This window comes from Phaenicophaeus curvirostris, chromosome 19 (assembly GCF_032191515.1).
Source record: "Phaenicophaeus curvirostris isolate KB17595 chromosome 19, BPBGC_Pcur_1.0, whole genome shotgun sequence".
Classification (NCBI taxonomy): Eukaryota; Metazoa; Chordata; class Aves; order Cuculiformes; family Cuculidae; genus Phaenicophaeus; species Phaenicophaeus curvirostris.
This window is the reverse complement of record NC_091410.1, coordinates 6,195,365-6,220,867: the sequence shown is the minus strand read 5'-3', so window position 1 is coordinate 6,220,867 and position 25,503 is coordinate 6,195,365. Positions and strand designations below refer to the sequence as shown.

At 52.6% G+C, this 25,503-nt stretch overlaps 1 protein-coding gene across 1 annotated transcript in view; it reads left to right on the top strand.

Annotated features, from left to right (window-relative positions):
• Positions 1-25,503, top strand: part of MXRA7 (matrix remodeling associated 7) — a 32,145-nt gene that overhangs the window by 5,575 nt on the left and 1,067 nt on the right. Inside the window, 3 exon segments of the mRNA XM_069872877.1 lie at positions 3,160-3,255; positions 5,400-5,460; positions 10,148-10,247. Coding sequence (XP_069728978.1) covers positions 3,160-3,255; positions 5,400-5,460; positions 10,148-10,247 — 257 coding nt within the window.

Below are 25,503 nucleotides of genomic sequence, written 5' to 3'. Positions count from 1 at the left end.
TCTGAGTTGGGTACAGCCCTGGAACTCCGCACAGAGCCCGTGTGCTGCTGGAGCAGAGGCCACAAGGACTTTGCCTGCCCCTGCTCTCTGCCCGAGGCTGCCATCTGGCCCATCACGGCAGCAAGAGATGCCTGGGTGGTGGTGCCCATGGGGTGTTCTTGCCAGAGGCCAGAGCCAAAAGGAGGAGAGCAGCAGACAGGCTGGCTGGGTGCAGTGCTGGGGGAGCTGCACGGTGCCTGCAGGGGTGGGTGCTGTGGAGCTGGGACTCCTCGCCGCACTGTGAGACATGCTGATGTTCTTCTCATCAGACCTGGCACTGCCTGGTTCCTCACCAGGGCCTGGATGGCCCCAGAGCTTCAGCAGGGCTGCTCCATGACTTGTCCTTGTCTGTGGTGATGGGGGAGCTGGGGGGAGCAGATGCTCCCTGTGCTCTTGGGGGAACAGACCTGGATGTGCTGCCTCTGCTCGAGGCACGTCCCCTGCCAGGCACCCTGGGGCTGGCAGAACCATCGCCCACGGCAGGAAAACTGCTCTCCCATAGCAGCTGCCTTCTGCCTGGTGGGAGGACAGAGAGCCCAGCAATGGGGTGAAAGGGAGCTGCCAACAGAGCAGCTGCTTTGCTTTGCTAAACTCTGCCCAACATTGCTGTTTATTCTCTTTTTTAAAAGCTTTTTCCTTCTCCTTTCCCTCCTGGCTTTTCTCTCTCTGGCTGGCTGTCTCCTGTCTGCTTTCTTTCCCTCTTGCAGCCTCTTGCATCAGGCTTGGAGCAGAAAGTGCAGCCATAAATGGCAACACACAGGGCCCAGGAGTTTAATCTAAGATAATTTTCTCTCCTGGCTTTCCAGCCTGGGATCTTCCCTTCTCCTGGAGCTGGAGTGGGGCACTCATTTGTCCCACCATCCTGCCCACAGGAGCCAGAGCTGTCCCTCCAACTAAGGAGATGGACGCACCAGCCCCGTGGCCTCCTTGTGCCCTTTTCTGGAAGGGAAACTCCTTGCTCAGAGGGATTTGTGCCAGGTTTGGAGGAAGTGGGGAGGAAATGGCCAGAAATGAGCTGAAAACCAGATGATGCTGTGACGGGGAGCCCAGCCTCCATCTCCCGTAGGGCTGGCAGAGGGCTGGCATGGGGAGAGAGCCGTGAGGGGGGATTCTGGGGAGACAACACCAAGTTCTTGGCATCTGAACCATCTTCCCTGAGTGACTTGGTGCTGCCGATGCCCAAAATGTCCCTGGAGGTCTTGTCCTTGCTCCTGCTTTGGTCCAAAGCCTCCGCTGCTGGAGTCAGCTTCACGCGCGGGCGTCTTGCTTGTTGGCTGTGGGAGCTAAAGGGCAAAAGCCTGTTTCTGATGATCCAACAAATGCTTCAGCTCTAAAGCCAAGAGCTGCCAAAAGCCAAGACAGATGGATTGCTGCATTGTTATTTAAGGTAGAGCACTTGTTGGATTTTAACCCTGCAGCGGCTTTCCAAAGCCACTGGCAAGCTGTGCAGAAGTAGGATTTGGATGTCAGCAGGCGTGGGATGTGCTGTGGTGTGGGCTGAGTCCATCCTGCCCACAAGCAGGAGCAGGCAGGGAGCGTGGGGCAGGTTCCCAGCCCCGTGTGGCCTCGGGGCCGAGCAGCTGCCACTGAACGTGTCCCCTTGCTGATGCCAGCAGCAATGCGATCTTTGTTTGCTGCAGCAGCTGGCCTGGGCGGCCGTGTCAAGTCTCCTCCAGATGCTCCTAGATGACATGTGCCGTCACTCTGCCCTTCTTGTTGCCCTTTTCCTCCTGTGGGGAGGCTTTCTCGGTCAGCGTGCGACTGCGGAGAGATGCTGGCTGGCAGGCTGGCTGCTGAAGCACTCGGGTCTCTGCTCCTCCAGCAGCTCCCGCTGCCATCTGGACCCCGTCCACACTTCCCTCACTCCCCACTGCCTCAAACAGTCTCCCTGTATTGCCCCTGGCTGTGCTTCACATGGAGGAGCAATGCCCTTGGCGTTCTAGTGGTCTCTTTGGTGGTCAGGTCTCCCGGTGTTGTCCCAACACCTTCCCTCTCGGTTTTCCAGCAGCAGGATAACGTCCCTGCTCTTGTAGAGCATCCCATGCCCAGGGCACAGCGACCCCCAGCTCGGCTGCTCCTGCCCCATCCTTGTGAGGGAGCTGGCCCAGCAGCACTCTCTGGCTGTGGCAGGGCTGAGGAGCCCTGAAATGTGGGGCTGGACTCCCTGAGGGTGTTGGGATGCTCCAGGTAGGGAGGTCTCTCTCCTCTGCTCTGGCTGGCAAGGGGGTTGTATCCCTGCTGCCTGTTTTTCAAGCCAGGCTAGAGGCTGCTCCCAGCCGGCGCTGCTATTTTGCTGCAAGGCCAACAGATATGATGTCCCCACTCCCTGCCCGGGCAAACCCTCCTCCACAACCCAGCACACTGCGGGAAGGTTCAGCTGGGAAGCGGTGGGGCTGGAGAGGGCAGGGGAAGGGAGGCTTTGCACAGGGTCGAGGCCAATCTGCTTTCAAAGCTGACATGGGGCTGGGAGGGCAGGGGAAAGCTCCAGCTCTGGGACTGCAGTGGGTGAGGACAGGAGGGCTTCAGGGGGGCATCACCCAGTGATGGAGAAGGCAGCTGGCAGGGAAGGCCCTGCAAGCGTTAAGGAAGTGAGCCCTTCCTCTCCTCTCTCCCCTCTTCTTTCTCCCCTCTCCCCTCTCCCCTCTCCCCTCTCCCCTCTCCCCTCTCCCCTCTCCCCTCTCCCCTCTCCCCTCTCCCCTCTCCCCTCTCCCCTCTCCCTTCTCCCCTCTCCCCCCTCCCCTCTCTCTTCTCCTCTCTCCCCTCTGCCTTCTCCAGTCTCCCTTCTCCCCTCTCCCCTCTCCCCTCTCCTCTCTCCTGCATCAGCATCCCAGGCAGCCAAGCTGCTCCCCATCAGCAGCAGCACCTTGCAAGGCTCCTGGCCCCGTGGGATGGGGATGGTGCAGAGGGCAGCTCATGAGCTCCAAAGCCTGGTTTCAGGGCTGGGCATTGAAATCTCTGGTGTTTCTTGCTCCAGTAGCCACGTTGTAGCTCGGCACACGAATTGGAGGCAGCGGCTAACGGCTCTGTCTGGAGATTTGTCCGCATGGACTCAGGGCTGGGTGGTTAAGCATGAGGAGGACTCGAGGGGTGTTTGTATGCAAAACTTTTGTCTCTTTCCAGATCCCACCTTTGGACGCCTCACCTGAGTCCAGCCTCGGGCACACGGGACAAGCAGAGGGTGGATGCGACCACGCAGAGCTTTCCAGCAAGGCAGAGGTGTGTGGGATGGAGAACCGGCTGGGGAGGGTGGCACAGCGCACAGTGTGCTGGTGGCCCTGCGCGGATGGGACATCGTCCTGGGGCAGCAGCGGCCGAGGACGGGGCAAAGTCACCTTCCCTGGAGGTGTTTAAGGGACAGGTGGACGAGGCGCTGAGGGACATGGTTTGGTGTTTGATAGGAATGGTTGGACTCGATGATCCGGTGGGTCTTTTCCAACCTGGCGATTCTATGAGTCTATGAAAGGCAGGTTGGGTGAGATTTTAAGGCTTGGTCCATTTAAAGCTGAGAGAAACAATGCTCCGGGTGCAGGTGTGCTTCTCAGATGTGCAGGGAGCGACGTCTGGCTCCTGTTGGGGGTCAGCAAGTGGGGCTGCTCTGAAGCAGCTTGGGTGGCTCTGGGGATGACAAGGAGGTTGCTGCGAGTATGACGGACGGGGATGTCAAGGCCAGGGCTGCAGCACGGGGGGAAGGGAGGTGCTGGCATCTGCCTCTAAGCCATCCAAGCAGAAAAAACCTTGGGCTGCAGTGAGCTACCAGCTGCTGGGAGTTCCCAGCACACCCGTGGCACGTTGCTGTTGCCTGCCAGCCCAGCAACCCTGGCTGCTCCCTCTCTGCTCACATCAAATGTTTCTTCTTCTGGGTTGCAGTGGAAATCCTTTTCCATCCTTGGACGTTTGGCACCCAAATTTCCTATTTTCTTCCACTGTTAAATGCCCAGAAATGCTTGGTTCCTGATGCCTGGGGATGGCGCAGACTGAACTGTCCCTTCTTGTGCCAGCTGCTGGAGGGTCGGAGAGGCAGATATGATGAGGAACCACTGCCCCAGGCTCGTGACTGAGTCCTTAGGGTCATGCTGAGCATTCCCTCCTCACACCCTCCCCAAGGCCGCTCCTTTGGGTGCTGCCCTGCTCCCAGCCGTCCCTGGGGGAAGCCTGGGAAGTGCCCATGTTTGGAAGCGTGGCCCGAAATAGCGGTGGCTTCTGGGGGCGGGAGGGCCTGGTCGCTTGTCCTTCTGGGGAGCCCGAGAGCAGGGTGGCGAGAAGAAGCCAAATGGCTGTGAATAATGCGCATTCCTCACCGATGACAAACTAACCTAGTTGTGGGTCTGGGCTGCATACCACGCTCCAGCAGTTTATCTAAAGCTGTGCACTGCAAAGCCAGCGCTCAGCTCTGTGCGGGGTCCTTCTCGAACCATCTTCATTTCCCTCAGGTCTCCTTCACCCCAACTTTTCCCACGTCCCCCTCAATAGCGTAGCAGCTCGCCAGGCTCCTTCCGTGCTGCTTTTCCCCTCTCTCCCACGTGCTTTGCTCTTTGCACACCAACCTCAGTGCTTCAAACCAGGTGCGTGGGGCCAGGGAGGATGCAGGAGGACTCTGGGGTGCTGTTGACCTCAAGGCTCGTCTCGCAGGGGTTTGCAGCCAGGGTGCCGGGTGCTGCCCTTTGCAGGGGCTCTGCCCTGGGTCTCTGTCTTATCTCTAGAGCTGGAAAGCTCCTCTCCCTCCCTTCTTGCTGTTTGCACGACTCTGCTGTGTGTACAGCAAGGGGGAGGAATGTGAGCTTGATAAAGCTTGTTGGAGCTTGCAGGAGGCACCCCTGAAAACTTCCAAAATGCCTTTACATTTATAAAAAAAGAATAAATTGTGCTGTTGCTGCTCCTGTCCATGCTCCAGACATCAGCCGTGCCACCTTGGAGGGCCTGAGGCCACACAAGAGAAGTCCCCATGGCTCGTAGCTCCATCCCCTGCCCATCCCTGGCCTGGATGGGGTGCAGTGGGTGCTGGTGGGGGCGCCAGCCCAGGAGGGTGCTTGGGCACAAGGCTGTGCCTGGGGACACTGGGACAGCAGGTTCTATCCCCTCGATTATGAGGAGGCACTTGCAGCCTTTGGGTGGGACTGCAGTAAGCCAGGCTAAATCCCCACCACTGACTGGTGAGAGGAAAGCAGCCTAACGAACCTCGCTTGCTAGCGAGCATCCTTTTGGCCTGTTCCCTAAAGGAGGCAGGGAAGGAGCAGCCAGCCCTTGCCCCAGGAGCTCTGGGCTGTGCCTCCCTGCCCCATGGGCTCTGGTGCCCTGGTTGAGCACGTGTTTTTCAGCACAGCAACTTTTCCTCACGGCTGCTCTGTTTTTGACTCCTCCAGGAGGAAGATCCGGACTCAGAAAACGAGAAGCTGGTGGTGAGGGAGCCGGAGGATGAGGAGGGTGAGTGCTAAGCAAGCCAGCAGTTTGCATGGAGGAGAGTACGGACGGGTTCAAGGGGCTGAAGCCCGAAGTGCTTGAGGTGCTCTCCTTCCTCCAGGGAATGCAAAGGAGATTCCTGCCCCAGCAGCAGCTCCTGGTTGCTTCCCCAGATGCCCTTGGGCTGTTTGCCATGAGGCAGCTTTGTGATGAAGCTGCCCCAAAAGCTCCTTCCTCACATCCAGGACGATCTCCCCGGGGCTTTGGTCAGAGCCATGTTTAACTGATTAGCCAATTAGTTGATTGGAAAATGATTAATTGTCTAATTGGAGTGACAACTGCTGCGCTCCTAAGAAAATGAAACAGATGGTGCAAAGCAAGAGTGTGTGTCCGCAGGGGACTCCGCTTTCCCGAGCAGCCCCGAAGATGCTGGGATGTCGCCAGGAACCCCTGCCCGTGGTGGCCATGGGCAGCTGGGGAGGCAGGAGAGCTTGGGGTGTTCCCCCTTCCCTCCCCTGCCTTCCGTCTGCCCTTCTGGCAATCCCCCGGTGCAGGAGGATTACACCTAATGCCACAGAGAATCAAACTTTAATCCTGGTGCTGTGCCTGCAAGGTGAGGGAAGCGCCTTTGGAGATGGAGTCCCGGGTTATTCCACCCCATTAGGCTTCCTCGCAGCACCAGTGATCAGAGATGTTACCGTGTGGGACTGTGCGAGACCTGGTTTGGGAAATGATGGATCCAAAGCGATGCTCAGTAACGCTGCTCTGCCCCGGGCTGCCTCCTTTGGTTCAGGTCTGTTTCAGGGCTGCTGTGCTTCACCACAAAACGGCTGCAGTTCAGGATCAGGTGGAGATGACAGTCCCTGGCCATGGGCCATCACCAGCCCAGCATCCTCCTTAAGCACCTCCTGCTGACTCCTTGCTAGAATTATTTGCACCGTTTCTCGGGTGTTTTAAAACAGGACTGGGTACAGCTTAGCCTGAGGAGGAGGAGGAGGAGGCAAGCGATGTGCAGATGGGAATTACGGCAGTGCCCTGGCTCTGCTGGGGAGCAACCTCGCTCCTTCCTTCACTGTCTGCCCCACACGTCGCTCCGTCGTAGAATTATAGAATCACCAGATTGGAAATTATAGAATCACCAGGTCTCTCACCAGGTTGGAATTATAGAATCACCAGGCCTCTTCCAACCTGGTTATTCTATGATTCTATGAAAAGACCCACTGGATCATCGAGTCCAACCATTCCTATAATTCACTAAACCAGGCCCCTCAGCACCTTGTCCACCTATCCCTTAAACCCCTCCAGGGAAGGTGACTCATCCCCCTCCCTGAGCAGCCCAATGCCCTTTCCATGACAAATATTTTCCTAATGTCCAGCCTAAACCTCCCCTGGTGGAGCTTGAGGCCATTCCCTCTCGTCCTGTCCCCTGTCACTTGGGAGAAGAGCCAAGCTCCCTCCTCTCCACAACGTCCTTTCAGGTAGTTGCAGAGAGCAATGAGGTCTCCCCTCAGCCTCCTCTTCTCCAGGCTAAACACCCCCAGCTCTCTCAGCCGCTCCTCATAAAGCCTGTTCTCCAGCCCCTTCACCAGCTTTGTTGCTCTTCTCTGGACTCGCTCCAGAGCCTCAACATCCTTCTTGTGGTGAGGGGCCCAGAACTGAACACAGGATTCGAGGAGCGGTCTCCCCAGTGCCGAGTCCAGAGGGAGAAGAACCTCCCTGGACCTGCTGGTCGCACCATTTCTGATCCAAGCCAAGATGCCCTTGGCCCAACTCAAGCCACCGAGTTTGCCAAGCAAACCTGTCAGCAAGGATTCCCCTGGGGCACACGGGGATGGCGTGGGCAGTCTGTCACCAGCCCGGGATGCTGCTGTCGTGGCCCAAACCACTGGAGCAACCTTGTGCTGGCTTTGGGCAGCACGGCTGGCAGCGGGGAGGCAGATACTCGCTGTGAGCGTGTTGGGAGCAGAGGTGATTGTGGGGCTGCTTCTACCCCACCAGCCCGGGGCCACAGCACTGGCAACGCAAGGGCAGAGAGATGAAAGACAAATGTTTTCTTTAATATGAACTCACAGAGGCTCCCAGTAAGTAGGTCACCTCATATTTCTGTAGTGTTTTCACTGTCCACATGAAAACCCGGGCCTCCCCTTTTCCTTTGCGTTTCCTGAAGTTTGTTTTCAGTCTGCAAAGAAAGTTCCTGAGCTCAGAAAACATCCAGTGGTTTCCAAAGCCGCACACTGGCTCTTTTTTAACCACAACGTGTGGGCAGGGAGGTGGGCAGGCTCCCCGTTTCTTATTCTTTTCTGGCAGGGTGGCAATTAAACTGCTCTTTTGGGGACAGGCAAAATCCCAAATTTCAGTGTACTTGGTAGAAAACCACGTAAGGGAAATGAACTTAATTGTCCTTGATATCAAGCAGGCTATACAGAGGTAACGAAATGGCTCCTGCTCTGCATCAGGCTAAGAAACAGGATGTTCCACCCTCTTTTTTCCCCTCCCCTTTCTCTTAACTTGTCCCAAAGCAGCAGCCAGCGGAATTTTCTTTCCATGCACTTTTATGACCCCCCGAAGGGCTGATAAGCCACAGCATTACTGCTTGTTTTCAGCTGGCCAGAGTTGCTTGTCTGCCTGTTCTGAGGGTTTTCCCACTGAGGGAAGTGGGATATGGATGAGCTGAGTGTTTGGGGCTGTGGGAGCATCGGGGTCCTGGTGTTTGGATGCTTGTGCAGATGTCAAGGAAAGGGTTTGCCTCGTTCTTCCCCTGGGAGCCACGATGGTGTTTTGACGTTCGAGAAACACTCTGGATCAGTAATCCAGGATTTTGTAGGGAAGCTCCCTAAGATAAGGGATGGGGTGATTATAAGAAGGGAAGTAATGTGGATTTCTGCAGGGAGGAGGTTTCTGTTAAATTCCCAGCCTGCTACCATTGCTCCAGGCACTCTGTACGCTAGCAGCATGCTAGCAGCTGGCACGCTCAGTCCCATACCTGGCAGCACAGCCTTGCACCACGAGGTTTTGAGATCTTGGGCTTCCCCACTTACAAAATGAGGCTCTGATCTACCCCTTGTGTGTGGTCCCCAAGGTCTGTGAGAGCTCTGGGAGCAGCTGAGTGCATACAGAGCATAGAGAAATTGCTCCATCAAGCAGCTGACCTTGGACACAGGGAGAAAATCCTTATGGACAGTATGGAGGGGAAAATAAAGGGAAGCCACTGATGCTGAATCCTTTCAGGTGTGAGGAAGGGAGGAGAGAGCATGTGGGGTGTTTATCGTTTGAGCAGTTGGAGGAGGAGGGACTTGCATGAATGTGGTGCCTGCAATAGCAGCAGTGAGGACTGGAAGGCGTTTCCTAGGTGGCTGGGGACAGGGGGTGAGTCCAGGGGTTGTGTACAACTTGGGGCTTTCTTTCCTGCCGCAGAAGTCAGCAGAATTTCAGCACTTTGGGTGGCTTGCTGGTGCTGGGAGGTATCATCTTGGATGTTTGGTTTGTGGATAATGTGCAATTTTTCAGGGCCATGCAGATAATACAATAACCTCTTCCTTTTGTGGACCCCATAGAAGCATCTCCAGGGCTCTGAAGGTTGGTGGGAGCAGCAGATGTTTCTGGGTGGATGTGGAAACAGTAATGCTGGATGGTTTGATGTGACGCAGCCGAGTCCTGCAGTCCTTGGGAGATAAAGGCTTGCAGATAAACAGCCCACAGACAACCAGTAACTACCCAAAGCAGCCGCTCTTCCTGGGCCACTCTTTGGATTGACCTCCACTCCTGTTGTTTTCTCCCATCTGTAGCAATATAAAGAAGGGGAGAGGTTTTTAAAAGCAAATAGTGCTCAAACAAAATCCGATTGGAAAAGGATCGGCTTTGGCTCAGAGTCTGTGAGCTTCGGTGCTCTAATTAGCACAGGGCTGAGTCTGGCCAGCTGGGTAGAAGAGCACCCAGGCCTGGAGAAGGAGACCTCATTTTCCTCTTCAGGTCCATCAGCTGGTGACGGAGGGACTTGGACCCAGCTGCGTTGGTGCTCCTGGGGCTGCCTTGGCTCAGCTTCGTTTGCACTGAAGGATTTTCGGTGTGGCACCTCCTTTTTTCACAGGCTTTGTCATGGGCTGCAGGAGAGCGGCTGGGCTGTGTGGCCTGGAACTGCTCTGCTTGTGGCACCATCGCTGAGCCCCAGGCACAGGAAAGGGCCCCGGTCGAGGAGAGGGAGGGAGGAGGAATGCAGGTCTGGAGAGGAGAAGTGGAAAATGCTGCGAGCTAATCAGGGCAGGATTAGCATCTCTTGATAAGCCAAGATAGGCCTGGAAGGCTTTGAATCCGTGGAGAGCAATAGCATATGGTTCCTGTGCTGTAGGATTTACTTGTGTCTGCTTCCAAGCAGGGCTGCTCGCTTGCAGCAGTCCTCACTGTTTTGGGCTGCAGCCAGAAGTCCTGCCATCCTCTGCCCAGCCCCTCCTTGGCTCTCAATGCAAACAGCCTTCCCGACCCTGCCCAGGCTTTCTGGAGACTGGAATGAACAAGGAATGATGTTTTGGGGTGGCTGCAGTGTTTTGGGGTGGCTGCAGTGTTTTGGGGTGGCTGTTTGAGGTTTGTGTGCAGGAGCAGGGGTCAGTGAGCATCTCAAGGGAACAAGCCCACTGCTGCTGATTGTTGCTTTCAAAAGGTCTTTGCCTCATGCAGTTTCTTGCTCTTCTTTGTCTCTCCCACTCCCACTCTCCAGCTACAGATGAGACGTTCTCTTTTAAATACAGTCCTGGAAAGCTGAGGGGAAACCAGTACAAGTCAATGATGACCAAAGAAGAACTTGAGGAAGAACAAAGGTAAATTGCATTTCCTTTTTCTACTTGCCCAAGGTCTGGTTGTCATCCTCTTGAAGCAAGTGGGATGTGTTCAGACCTCTCTGTCCCCATAACACCTTGGTAACTCAATGTCTCATTGCACTGTGGTCCAGACCTCTCTCACCTAGGATGACATGCGAACAAATAAAGTCACCATGATTTAGGAGACCAGTATGGGGCCACAGAGTCTCCCTTTGGAGCTGTTCACACTCCTTCTCTGGATGCTCAGACCAGATTTCCCAACTAATGAAAGCTGCTGTAGTTCCCTTGATCCCATTAGCACCACGCTGATCTACATTTGTTGAGGACCTGGTCTCTAGCTACTTCCCCTCCCTTTACCCTGAGGATGGCGTCCAAATAGACGACATAAGTGTAGCTCCGAAATACTGGAGCAAAGTGAGTGAGCTTGGAGCTTTAGAGTTCGCTGTGATGGGGCTGAGCCTGGAAATGTCTGTAGGCAGGGCTGGCCTCTGAGCTGTAAGTGGAGGGGATTTGCCACACAGTGGGCCTGGGAGAGATGGGGAATTGTCCATTTCACACTTCTTGGTACAAGCTTCCACCTGAGCCCTGCATGAAGAAAGGAAGAGCCTGTCCTATTATCAATAACAAGCTTTCTAGCTTGAGATTTCCCAGCCTATACATAGGGAAGGCAAGCCCAACCTCACACCTTGAGCTGCAAAGCCCTGTCCAAAGCCAGTCTGTGCTGTCAGTGTGAAGTCTCTGGCCACGTGCACAGGGAGTCCTTCAGCCCATGGGCGTGTAGAGCCCATGCTGAACCAGAGATGTCCAGTCCTGCAGCCAAGGGCTTTGCCCTGCATGCAGGCTCTGTGGCAGATTGCTCCCTAGCAGATGGATGCTGCTGGTGCCCCTTCCCTCTTGGGTGAGCTGCAGGGAACTGATTTCCCAGTGGCGGCTCATCAAGCCTGGGAGATGTTCTCTCCATTGTGTCCAAAGGCTGTGGGATGCAGCTCTTCATCCAGTGGTGTGAACCTCCCAGAATGGTTTGGGGGAGTTTGTCACCCCTTGCCTGTGATGCTGTGGTCCAAGTACCACCACAACCAGCACAGTGTGAATGTCTGACATGGATCAAGTGGGCACTTGAGTGCAACAGGGAAGGCAAGGATGGAGCTGCCAAGGTTTGTTTCTGTGGCAGGAGCAGGGCTCTGTGGTGGGCAGCATAAATCTAGAGACCTGCCCAAGGGCTGGCACTGACACACACTTACTTGGGTCCTGGCAGAGGTCGGGTGGTGCACAGGGCTCACTAGCCAAGGCTGCAGCCATTTTTCCCATGTCAAACCTGACTTTCCCAGTAAGAGATGTCTTCCCTTTCTCCCCTGGCTTCTGGACTCCCAGTTGTCCTCAGATCTCGGGCTTCACCTGCCTTATAGCACTGCCAGGAACAAAGGTCTGCAAGGGCTGTGTGCTTTGGGGTCAGCAAGAGAGACGAGCTCTACATCCCTCTGGCACAGGGTTGATTCTGCATTGGTGACATCAGGAAAAATGTTGTTTGCTTTCTTCCTTCTGTTTTATCTTTAGCATGCCTGAAGCCCCCAACCTGTAAGACACTAAGCAGACCTGTTTGTGTCACTGTATTTTTCGCCTGGGGAGGGTGGCAGTGGAATGAACTGAGTGCATGTGAGAGAAACCAGTGGGGCTCAGTGGGAATTGCTTTTCAGGATCTGCTAAGCACCAATGCAAAAATGTACCTGCAGCAGGCAAGTTCAAACCCTGAGCACCAGCAGCTCCATCCAAACCAGCTGAGCAATCGCTGCTCTGGTTTTCAGGGGCAAGAGTCCTGCAGGGCCTCGAGCTAGTTCCTCTGTGGCAACGAATGCTCCTGCTGTCGCCTGGGGACACTGAGGGGACAGAGGTGGGATAGAGAGGTGGCACTCAGGTCTGTAGAGCAGGTTCCACGGGGTGATGGACCTTTCCTGGGCAAGTGGGACCTTGCAGGCATTGCAGCTTGTGTCTGACCGCAGCGGTCCCAGGGCAGGACAGGGCACCTAAAACCCATGGACAGTGCCTGGGCAGCAGGTCAGCAGCCTCCCACGCTGAGGGCTGTTGGCAGGTGTGTTTTTCCTATTGCTCCTTTGTTTTCTTCTCTTCCATATTTGTGTTTTTCATTTCTTTAAGGCAGCTTTGTGAAATTTGTTTGTCTTGCTTTGTTGCTGGCTTACATTTCCCCCCCGCCAAATCTTCACTGCGGCATCAGCAGCTTTTCATTTCAGGCCTCGCAGGTGCTGTAAGGGCAGGGCTGCTGCCAGGTAAGCTCCTGGGCGAGCTGAGCGCAGCAGCTCAGCCCCAGTCCTGCATCTTTCTCCCTCGGCAGCCCCATCCCTCTCCCCAACTCCGCACACCCCGACCGTGCTGCCGATCTGCTGTGACCCAGGTTTGCCACCTTTATGTTGCAGGATTGAGCTGACCTCTGATCTCACATCTCTGTAGCAAGTACCTTAGGTCCTCGGCCACAAACATTCTTGCAAATCTTTTTGGTAAGGACACGCCTTTTCTTAGAAGTAGTGGTACCACTGATGGGATCTGCTAACGTGGGTTTTTTTTGCTTTTGGGTCTCATTTTCTGGGGGAGGGTCTGTTTCTGAGTTCCAGCCTGTCCTACCTCCTTCCCCACCTCCCTCTCCCTTCTCTCCTCATAACAGACCAATGAGTTCACCTCCCTCTGCCTCCATCTCGCTTTCCATGAGCGCTCCGGGGGCGATGGGGATCCTCACATTCGGATGCTTGCCTCTTCCATCTTGGATGCCTGGAGTGGGACATCCCACCACCACTTTTGTTTCCTGATTTGGAAAATGAGGGCTGCTGAGTGAGTGGGTAGTTAGTCCTACGGTGAGTGGGTAGTTAGTCCTATGGCACATAACCAAAGCTGAGACTGGCTTAGTCCTAGTTTCCAGCCCTATCAGCCCTCCAGTTTTCCTAAGAGGATCCTGTGTGAAACAGCTTGTAAGCAAGCTCCTCAAAAACGCAAGGGGTTGCCCCAGGCCCCCTTGGGGCTACTTGCTGTGGTGATCAGTAGTATGCGAGTCTTAATTTGGAGACTCCTGATTCTGGAATTACTTGCTTTTTTGCGGGAGAGCTATAGGGCTTCAGACAGGAGAAGACAGGCTTGCAGTAAATTGGATTATTTAACCAAAAACCCCACTTCTGCTCTAACCTGCATCACTTCAGAAGCTTTGGTTGTCTTGCTTGGTATTCACTTGAGTCTTGTGGCTTCAAACCAGTGCTAAATCTGGACTGAAAGGGGAAGGAATGTGACCTTTACTGAGTGACACAACTTCCTGCTTCTGGTTACTTCAGCCTTAAAAAACAGAGGGACTTCTCTGTGAGGGAGGAGGACAGTAAATCTAGTTGGAAAACACATCTGCTAGGGTGGTGGCTGTGCTCAGTCACACCTGGTGGGGAAGCAGGACTTGTACAACAGAAACACGTAGCGTTCGCTCCCCTGGGGGAGGAGAACAGTCTGGGCAGGAAGGGGATGAGGGCAGGGGAAGGATGCAGCCCTTATTCCCAAATCCTTCTCTTCTGCACCTGAGGCTTTTGGCCATCTGTTGCCAACTGTAGCTGCTACAATGCAAAGCGCTCACTCAGGCTGAGAGATGTGACCGGTAGTGGTGCAGCTTGGCTGGGTTATGGAGGTGTGAGACGGCCTGCAAGGGCTGGGCTGCTCAGGTGTTGCTGTCCTGGTTGGGCACCTCGTGCGGATGAGTCAGGAAGAGGAACGGCTCCTCAGTGCGGCTTCAGGGCATGGCTGACATGGATGGATTGAAGTGGTCTCTGCCAGCTGCTTGTCAAACCTCCCTTGAGGTTGAAAGAAGTTAGTGTGTGTGGGTTTTTTGTGGTTAGAAAGGAGCACGATCAGGACTGTGTTGAGCATTGACAGCTGCAGTGAGGCTCCACTCATAATAAAAGACGAAACAGTCAGAAGTGGCTCCCTTAGGTCTCTGCTTTCAGTTCTCTCTTTCCATGAGGAAGAGCAGGTCCTGACCAAGCCTTGGTTGGCTTCAGTGATGCCGAGGAGCTGAGCTGTCTGCGCTCTGTCCTTGTTGCACCACTAGGTGTATTGACTGGAGAAGGGACAGCAGATCCCATGTGACAGTCTGTGGAAAGGTCTCTCCTCTCTGTCCTCTCTCTTGCTGCTGGGGTTTCGGAAGAGGTGGAGAGCCAGAAGGTGCCCGTGGGGCCTCAGCTGGAACATCCTTACAGACGCTTTGCGCAGGGTCTGAGTGGATGGCACCAAACTGCTCGGACGTGCTCCGCTGTTTGCTGGTGCATTCCTGGATGGAGCCGGTGATACCCCAGACAACAGTCCAGCCTCTGGAAGAGGCAGGGGTGGCTGCCCAGTTTCCCTGGCTAACGGGCTCAGTTCCTGCAGCCAGGTGACCCATTCGAAGAGCAAGTTCTCCTCCTGCCTCCCTATCCTCCCATCTCCAGGCCAGCCATGGAGATGCTGTTGGAATCCAGGCCAGACTTAACCCTAGGACCCAACTGCAAACTGGAATTAGTGCAAGGGGAATTGGATGGTTGTAGAGCTCGCTGTCCTTTACTTGGTGGTAGTTTAGCAAAGGAAATCTGTCTCCTGCCCAGCTGGGTTCCACGTACCTCTTGGTTATGAGGCACTGAACAAAACTGGGCTTCGCCTCTGGAGTTTCAGCAAGGCAGGGTGCCCTGGGTAGACCCTGACTCTGGGGAATGACAGGAAGGAGAGACCTTCTCCTGCTCTGCTAGACATCCCAGATCAAAGCAGGGACGCAGCTGTGTCTTGAGGGAGAGCCATGCTGACGTTCAGATTTGAAGGAGACAATGCTTGGGATGACAGCTCCAGAGCACACAAGGGCAGGAAGCAGCTGCAGGGGTTTAATGATGGTGTTGAAAGATCGTGACCTATTTTGAACACCTCCACTACTGGTCCTTCAAAAAGAAGTAGGTGGAATGGGTTGGAGGAGATGGCATTTCGGGAGAGCTCTCCATCAGCATCTGTCCCTGTCCACCCCTGCGCTGCCATCACATAGCCCTGACTCACCTGTGTGCTCCCCCCTCTCTATAGCATGGGATCTGGGCCTCTTTTTTCCTCCCTTCTCTTCTGCTAACCTTCACCCCCAACCCAGCGGCTTTGCTGTCCTGTCCTGTCCAGCATGGTGCTTCTTTTGGATGAGGGAAGCTGGTAAGTTTGGGCTTTCTTTGGGTTTTTATTATTTGTTTGCTTTTCATCTTCTGCAGCACGATAGTCATCCTGGGCTGAGGGAGGAGGAGTCACAGCAAGCGACCCCAAAGCTTAGGGCCATGGGATTCTTCAGGTCAGGCTGGCCACTGCTTCTCTGTGGCCACTAGCCATGGGGATGGCACCAACCATGGGCAAGGCTACTTTCAGCTGTAAAATACCCAGCATATGAGGCACGTTTCCTTCCCATCTGCCTTTTGTAAGAAAGGGGCACGGTGTGTTTGGGGGTTCCTACTGAGCTCCCCCTGCTCTGATGCTCCTTCTGTAGGTGCCAGATTCTGCTTGCAGGAGGAGGGAGTCCCTGCCCTCCACCATATCCCCAGGGAAAATTTCCTCAGACCTATGAGATCAGTGTACTTGAGCTCTGGCCCTATTTATAGATCATCTGATTGAGTCAGGAGTCCCCAGGAGTTCTGAAAACTGAGTAACTCAGGATGCCTCCCTTGGAAACCCAGGGAAGGGGAGGCCGAGAAGCCCCTTCCCCATCTCCTCTCCTGTTCCCCATAGCCTTTGCAGGGTGTGAGTGTCTGACCCTGTCCTAACATGAGATTTCAGAGAAGACAGCAGCTCTGCTTTAGCTCCCGGGTTTTTTTCTTTTGGCCCAGGTCCTAAATTGCCCCAGCTTGTGGCTGCTTCTCCATGTTTCTCTCCCCCAGTGCTCACAAATTGTCTTCATCTGCTTCTGCTTAATCCTGTGCAGCATGGGCAGCTTGATATTCTCTCCCTGCTAACTCTCTGGGAGCTTGGCTCTGCCTCTCCTGCTGCTCCCCTGTGGCCGGGGGAGACCAAGGGCTGCAGGGACTCAGGGCATCACACCAGGCTGGATGCAAACTGGCAGAGAGCGAGCTGGAGCACAAAAACGATGCAGGAAAGTGCAAGCTGGCCCATCCATGGCTTTCTCTACTGCTGTGGTGTTGGCTGGGGGGGTCAGGAGTGTTGCAAGGGGTGGACACACGACTGAAGGAGGCGATCATGGCCTCATGGCTGAGCTGGCCAGGAGCTCGAGCCACCTTCCTGGCTGTGCAGTGGCCTTTTTTGGCGTTTGCTGCTGCAGCTGGGAAGCATGGGAGGCTTCTGCCTTGAAGCTGCGGTGGGCAAGGTCCACTCGGGAGGTGACGCAGTCCCTGACTCCACTGGCTCCTCACTGGTCCCTATCCAAAAGCCAATGGGACTTGTGCTCTCTGGTCACACAGGCACCGGCAACCTCGGCTGCTTTCCTGGCGTGTTCCTGAGGAGCAGTAGGTATTTCCTGAGTGAACCTCTCAACTTTTCAATCCCACTGGAGGCATTTCGATTTGTATTGATAGAAGCTCCCTTTCGTGCCTTCTCGCCCTCTTGCACTGTCCTAAGCACTGTCTCTCCCTGTTCTGCATTTCAGTCTTCTCTCTCTCTGTGTTTCACCTGTTGGCTGAAGCAACTGGCCCTCACTTTTGGGACCACTGGGAAAGCTTAGATTTAGTATGTCATTCCTCATATTCCTGAAATACCCAAATCCTGGACAAGACTGGGTTATGGTCTCTACCAGAAATGAGGTGGTAACTGTCCCCATGGTAAAGAAATGGGGAGCAGTGGTGATGGGACTATCCCCAGCAGTGAAGTGGGAGGGAACTGCCCAAGGAGAGCCCGACCACCCATTGCTAGGTCTGCACGTGGCCTCGCTTTACCCCTCTGGATCCTCAAGGATCAGTCCTAGCTTGCCTGGAGTGAGAAGAGTCTGGAGCCAGACTGCTATTTGCCTCCCCTGCCAGGAATTCAGACTGGAGGATTGATCAGAGAATCATAGAATCACCAGGTTGGAAGAGACCCAACGGATCATCGAGTCCAACCATTCCCATCAAACACTAAACCATGTCCCTCAGCACTTCGTCCACCCGTCCCTTAAACACCTCCAGGGAAGGTGAATCAACCTCCTCCCTGGGCAGCCTGTTCCACTGCCCAATGACCCTTTCTGTGAAGAATTTTCTTCTAATGTCCAGCCTAAATCTCCCCTGGTGGAGCTTGAGGCCATTCCCTCTCATCCTGTCCCCCGTCACTTGGGAGAAGAGCCCAGCTCCCTCCTCTCCACAACCTCCTTTCAGGTAGTTGGAGAGAGCAATGAGGTCTCCCCTCAGCCTCCTCTTCTCCAGGCTAAACACCCCCAGCTCTCTCAGCCGCTCCATATAAGATGGTCCCGACAAGACAAGCACCTTCTCCCTCTGCCAGGGGAAGGAGCTGGGAATACTCCACACTTCTGAAAATCAGATTTTGAAGTGAAACTGTTCCTGGGAAGGCTAAAAGCATTTACCAGATGTTGTTACAGCGAGATGCTCTGGGATATCCTTAGAGTGGGCCAGGACTCCTTTGGAAAGCTATAGTTTGTGGATGGGCTACAGGATTTCCAGAGCTGCTGTGGATTTGCACACGAGAGGGATAAATGTGCGTGGGAATGCCCCTGCCCACCCCGTTTGTCAATGCTGGGTTGCTGTCTGCTCTCAAAGGCAAAAAGCTTTGTGCCAGTGCCATGGCTGAATTGGAATGAGTGGAATGCTTCCGATGCCACCAGAACACCCAGCTTCTCCTGAAGCATTGTCTTTTCAGACCTTCACTACCTGAGCCTCCCTTGTAACTCAGGACCTGCTATGTTTGAGCTCCTTGTTCTCCAGCTGTTCCTTGCATGGAGTCATGTCCTACTGACAAATCATGCCCTTGGCTGGCACCAAAGCAGAGATACTTGGATAATCTACATCTGAAGAAACAGCATGGTCTTCCAGCAAAAGAAGACCCAAACCTGTTTTGATTGATGTGCTGCTGGGGTAAAGCATGCTGATCAGGTTGATGTCATCATCTGAAGGGCATGGAATCACAGAATCATTAGGTTGGAAAAGATCCACAGGATCATCGAGTCCAACCATTCCCATCAATCACTAAACCATGTCCCTCATCACCTCATCCACCCATCCTTTAAACACCCCCAGGGAAGGTGACTCAACCCCCTCCCTGGGCAGCCTCTGCCAGTGCCCAATGACCCTTTCCGTGAAAATTTTTTTCCTCATATAAGCGAAAGGAGCGAGGAGCCAAGAACAAGCAGTCGCTCAAATCTCTCGGCCTCCATCCCAGGCTAGTTAAGTCTTTCAGGCTCCATTGCAGAAATGTCAGAGCTTCTCAGCCTGAGGGGCTTTATCACCCCAACGTCCAGAGTGATGGACTGCCTCCTGCTCTTTAGTCTAATCCCCTGCACAGCTTGCTCCAGGAACAGAAAGGGTATCCCTGTTGTGCAGCTGGGGAATTTATGGCTCTGATAGAAATCCTCCATTAAGTTCATGCTTGGTTTATGTTCTTCTCACCCCAGCTGTAGACCTGGCCCTGGCCTGGAGGTGAGTATCCCTGTGAGGGGCTGCAGGCTGCAGCTGAGTCTCATCCACCCTCCCTGACATCCTCCGTCTCTCCCTACTCCACATGCAATGTACTGGAGGAGTCCTCGCCTGCTGGGCCCCCGTGGCAACAAGCTTATGCCCTCACGCATGAAATCTGATTATGCTTGCGTGACTTGAGCAGGATGATCTGATCCTCAGCACTGTGAATCCCACAGAGCGATTATCCACTCCGGAGAATTTCCTTTCTTTGTCCTAATGGGCCGGCCACTGAGCCTCTGCAGTGCTGCTTGAGTAACTCCGGTCCCATGTGATGCTTCACCCTGCATCTCCCATCCGGGATCCGGGTCACCAGCTGCACTTGCGAGGCTGCTGGAGAAGGCGACCTTTGGCAGAAGACTGAGGAAGAAGTGAAGCCGTGACTTGCCTTCATGCTGTGGCTGGCAGGAGGAAGGGACTTTCATATCATAGAATCATGGAATCACCAGGTTGGAAGAGACCCACCGGATCATCGAGTCCAACCATTCCCATCAAACACTAAACCATGTCCCTCAGCACCTTGTCCACCTGTCCTTTAAACACCTCCAGGGAAGGTGACTCAACCCCCTCCCTGGGCAGCCCGTTCCAGTGCCCAATGACCCTTTGTGTGAAAACTTTTTTCCTAATGTTCAGCCTAAACCTCCCCTGGTGGAGCCTGAGGCCATTCCCTCTCATCCTGGAGTTCAGGTGTTGCGGACAGTGAACCCTACTGAATTCAGGATGAACTAGGCTGGGCTGCATCTATATGTGTTTGCAAGGACCCAGATAATGTGTGTTGTAGCTTCCCTCTACCTCAGTGCATCTCTGTCCACGGGCAGCTGCCCAGCCTACTGTCGGGTGTTTCCCACTGTGGAGAGTTGGGTTGTGAGAGATGCTGGGGCAGTAAGGGCAGTGTCTGAAAGGTTCAAGCTGAGAACAAGGGACCACATTTTTTAGCCCTGGCTCTACTCACAACGTGCTGCAGGACCTCCTGGATATCCCCAGCCATAAAACACATCTGATCACCTCGCCCTCCTTCCTGGGTTGTTGGGAGAGCTTCCCGTCAAAAGGAAACATCATGACATGCAGAGAGTCTGGGGGTTTTGCCTCCTTCCCTTGAACAGATACAGGAAGATTAAGAAACGCTGACCTGTTCAGGGACACTGCCCTGTGAAACTGGTACTTGTTCCCAGCTCTTCTCGTTGCAGGTGGGAAGAGGAATCTGGACTGGGCAAGGGTGCCAGCAGCCCAGGGAGGCTCTGCACAGGACAGTGAGGCAGTAACCCTGGAGCTAGCAAAGGCTTCCAATTAGTTTGGCTTCTCCAGCTCACATCAGTAGGTCCAGAAGGGTTGTAACTTAGATTGGTGCCAGATAAAAGGTTTTACACTACTGATTTACACTATCCTGCTGCAGTTGATGAAGCAAAGTGCCACCTCCTTAGAGGCAAGAGGTTTGCAAACAGCAGCTTGTTCTGCCCTGACGTGGGAAGTTGTCTTGCCTTTCCACACACACAGATTTTGCCCCCTGCTCATTTATGTGAATAATGAACCAACCTGAGGGGTGAAATGACTGAAATGATTTCTCTTCTCTCCCTGTTTCTCTTTGCAGAACTGAAGACTATATGAAGTTGTCCCTAGCCTCCTCCTAAAGGCATCCCTTGGCATCCTTAAAGGCTTGAAAGAAATACCAAAACCAACCAACCACACCCATAACAGAAACCCATAAACCCTCAAAACTTGGGATCCCCTCTCAGTCTGAAGTTGAGTTGTCCAGAAAATCCTGTGGTGTCAAGTTTGAGGAGATGCTGTTGTGTGGCTCCATGGACTGGGGCTGAGCCCAAGCAGTGACTTGAGTTGTGTTTGGGGGGCTGGGATGAAACTTTCTCCCTCTCCCCCAAAGAGAACCCAAGCTGGACACTAAATATGCAGGTAGTCTATTCGTCGTGTTCATCACGCTGTATTAGGCCATGAAATCTGTGGTGTTCCTTTATTGGGGTGGGAGAACCATAGCTCTTCTCCCAGACCAGCCTGGACCTTGTACCAGACGATCAAGTTGTTTCTTCCTGGGGCCAAACTCCTCCTTGCTGCTGAGGGGTGGGAACTGCCTCTGATTTCAAATGTTGAACTAAACTGCTTTATGCTGAGGGGCAGAGGGACAAAGTGGGGTCCAAGTGAGGGATGGCAGATGGTAACTGGACTGACTCAAATCTTGCTTTTGTAGTTATTTTAGCAGAGAGCTGATTCTGTAGGTAGGCAGAAGACTTGAGAAGTGATGAAGATGGATAGTTTAGCAGTTCTGCTGGTGGTGGAGGTTTATGAGACCACATTTTGGCTTCTGTTAATATCTGGAATCTCACTTTTCCCTACTCTGGTTCCCCAGAGGAGAGACCCAAGGAGGTAGCTATGGCATCAAGGCTCAGGATGAGATAGTGGGAATTCTGGAAGAGATAACCCTCCCCATTCCTCTGCCTGCATGCTTTTCTGGTGCCCTCTCCTCTTGCTATCCCTGTGGTTTGTCCACTGGAGCCAGAGCTCAGCACCGCTCCTCAGCTCTGCGATATAGAAGATTAATTCAGCTGGGCACGTGTATCTGCTTCAGACACAGCAGGTTCAAATCAAACCCAGCTGGTTTGTGAGAGTGAGAAGAGAAACTGAGTCCTCTAGCAATGTTGTAGAAACACCAGGCTGGGTGGGGATGTGTCCTTCAAAGTTTCTTTCCCACTGCAGGACAATTGCCTCTCAGCTAAGGCTGCAAACATATCAGAAACCAAACAGGCTGCTTTTTCTTTCCTCCCTTTTTAATTCCTATGCAGACAATACTTGAAACCTTGTACACAGTTGTCCTTTCCAGCGCCTGGGGTTGGCAAACTCTTAATAAAAGGGCTCATTTAAAGAACAGCAGGAGGCTTCAGCTTTAGAAGAGGCTGGGCTACCCCTTCCCAGCCGACAACTGCAAGCGTGTTCAGGGGTTTGCATATGGATTTAGGCACATCTGGACCCCCTGCTTCAGCGTCCCGCTGGTACAGCAGCTGTCTCCCCTCAGTGCTGGCTGGCTGACTGTGTCCCGAGCACCCAACTATGCAAAGAATGCCTTATATACATTATGTGTAAGTTACATGGCAATATGTACATCGAGCAAAGTCTATAGTCGAGTCCAGATTTTTGCTAGTGGCAGCGAGTCAAGCTATTTCTTCAACTCAAATGGCTGTCTGGGTATTTTTTACTTTTGTTTGTTTTGTTTGTTTGTTTTGTATCTGATAGTGGCTCTTATATTAAGGACTGTAATTCTAGTGGCTTGAATCTGTAAAAATTGCCTTTGTTTGGTCCAATAAACCTTTGAATAGTTTATTTGGTTTGTGCTTGTTCTCCCTTGCAACTTCTTCCTCAAGAGACTTGTGTTGAAAATCTAGATTTTAGGTTAGAGGTGCATTCTGCCTTCCAATGCCTTTTACCCCATAAATGATACCACAGGCTTCCTTAACAATAGATTCAGACCAGTGGCAAAAGTCAGGGATTTTCCCTTATTTCTGCTCGAGCGATGCAATGTTGCAGCAGGATCCTGGTCTTGTTTGGCTGCAGAGCAATTCATAACGTCCCCAAAGCAGAGCTCTGCCCAGGATTTAGGCTGCTGTGAACAGGCGTGCCTCTCAGTCCTTGAATTGGAGATCTTTAACAAACCTATGGCTTACTGCCCCAAACCTCCAGTTAATTGTACAAGCCTTGAACTGAAATATCTAAAAAGAGCCTAAGGGAGTAAAGGATGCAAATTCAATTGCCTATCAAGAAGAATTAGGCTGCTTTGAAAATCCTTAATTAATCTATTTTGTCAGCAATAAGTAAAATCCTGTTTGACCTCCTGATTCCACGAAGTTTTGAGGACAGCGCTTATGGGAGTGGAGAATGATTTTATTTGTGAATGGGGTAGGTTTGATTTGAAATCATCAAAATGAAAACAACCTGGAGCACTACAAAGTTGTTTTGCAAGGTCACCTTTGATAGGAGAAGCTCCTTTTGGAAATCAGTTTCATGTTTTCAATGCCTGACTCTTCCTTCCCAGGCTCTTTTCTCTCTTTATCTTTATTTTGCTGTCCCTTTGTTGTAGATTATGTAGCCTAGAGAAGTAACAGCAGTCACAGCTCTTTTTTTTTTTTTATTTCTGCTCTTCAAATGCACAGTCATGACATCTAAAGTTGAGGCCAAACGCATTGATGTTGTGCTTTAAAAAATAGAGTGAATATTGTCTGTGATCTTGATTTTTGGAGGTTTGGAAACAAGGAAATGAGCCTTAGGGGAGGCCTCAGCAGTGTTAATGTCTGTGAAATTATGGGCGAGGGATGCAGACCTATGTGGAGCGCTATTAGCTGGCACGCATTTCAGACACATCAGGCAAAGCTGTGTATTGAATTTCTCTGACCAGACTGGAAATGTGCCCTCTGGTGCCCAGCAGTGATCTAAAATGAAATATCGATAGCTGACGACTGTGCTTCCCTTCCTCTCATCTGGAAAGGGCAGTTGGATGCTATTCGTGTGAGCACAAAAATTACAGAGGAGAGAGAAATCCAGGCAGCCTGACAGCCTGTGGCCAGAGCTTTCATAACCAAAAGATCGCACATCGTTATCAGGATATGTTTGGCCTTAGGACAATCACATGTTAATTGCAATGAGAAAGAATTGGCAAATGAGCTTTCTTTTGCCAGGATCTGCTTTTTTCCCCTGCCCTGCCTGCTTTGGTGGTGCTGGGAGGGCAGCCTGGTGTTCCTGCTCCTGCTGGGACTTAGCCCAGGAGAGGGGAAAATGCAGAGCCCCACTTGGCAGGCGCTCAGCATGCAAAGGCTTCTCTGCTTGTTCCTGACCATCTCCTTCCATCAATCTTGTTCACGGTGTGGTTGCTTCCGATGTGTTAATGCTCTCCTCCATTCTCTCAAGCAAAGATTGTGTCCTGGCTTCGCCCGTCAATAGGTATTTTTACCCCTCCAATTACTGGAACAGCTCATAGCTTGACCACACAGGGCTTGTCCCAGTTAACTAATGGCTTGCGTTTAAATAGATTAATTACAGTGTATTAAAGCCTTATGCTGGCTGTGATGGGGACAGAGGGCTCCTGACAGGGTGACAATGTGGAAGTAAAAGCCAGAGTCTGTCTTTCTCACCCAGGACAGGTCTAAAGATGCTAAATAGGCAGGAGGAGCTAGAATTGTGGCTGATCTGTGCTGCCCTGCAGTCACACAAGGGTAAAATGAGCCTTGAAGTAACAGAAACTGCTTCTCCCTTCTTACATCCATACAGCACCACAACTTCATTAGTTCTTTTAATCTCACACAGGAGAGTGATGTATGAGAAGTGCTCGGCAGTACCGCAATATGATCTCAACTAGGTAGGAGTCCAGCAGGGAGGATGAACCAGCCACAGTCAGCCCTGACTGGAGCCAAGGAGCACGTTCATTTTGCCCTGAAAGAGGATTTCATAGACAGCTGCACCAGTTCATGAGCTACTTGCAAACGAATGACACTCCTGTGCTGCCCACCCTTCTGTATCTCTGACTGATAATCAGTAGATGTATGACCAGTATAAGCCCTCTGACCAAGCTCCCTCAGATATAGCCCTGTGACAGACACCAGTCTTCATCCTGCAGGACATACAGCAATGCTGAACTGTGTCAGGTTAGGGAAAAATCAGGATATCATCTGTTATGGCAAGAAGGGTGTTAATCATCTACCATGAGACTTTCTAGGGCTGGAATCTGAGCTAGGTGGTCCACTGCTTCGCCTCTGCCCACATAGGGTTCACCTTGTGGCATCACTGGCTACATGAGTCCATCTCACCATCTGACACTGGCAAATGAATCCTTGAATCAAAGCAGTTTTGTATCTGTGATCTTATCTTCCTGTGGCTGATTAAAAGTCATATCCACACTGGAAGGCAGTCTAGTCTCTATTTTTAAGGTTTCTACATACGTTTATTACAGAATTAAAGGACACTGTGTTGATGAAGCTTAATCTGATTTTATTATGGAGTCTGCTAAACTGAGATATCATAGAATCATAGAATCACCAGGTTGGAAAAGACCCACAGGATCATCGAGTCCAACCATTCCTATCAAATACTAAACTATGTCCCTCAGCACCTTGTCCACCCGTCCTTTAAACCCCTCCAGGGAAGGTGACCCAACTCCCTCCCTGGGCAGCCTGTTCCAGTGCCCAATGACCCTTTCTGTGAAAAAAATTTTCCTAATATCCAGCCTAAACCTCCCCTGGCGGAGCTTGAGGCCATTCCCTCTCGTCCTGTCCCCTGTCACTTGGGAGCCCAGCTCCCTCCTCTCCACAACTTCCTTTTAGGTAGTTGCAGAGAGCAAGAAGGTCTTATGTTGGTCTTATGAAATTCCACGTCGAGTTATCCTGAAACTTTGGGCATAGGTAAGTCCTAAGAAACTCCAAAGATGGTTTTAAAGCAGTCTGGTTTATGTCCGTATTTAAAGAACTGCAGAGAGATGTGAGAGATAATCAGGTTGATGGGAAGCTGGAGGAAGGAGAACCAGAGGCTTTCTCTTTCTCATCTCACATAGGCAGATTTCCTGCACCCAGTAAGGCTTGTAAAATGACCTGCATTTGGCTTTGTGCTTCCCTTGACCACGGTGTTCT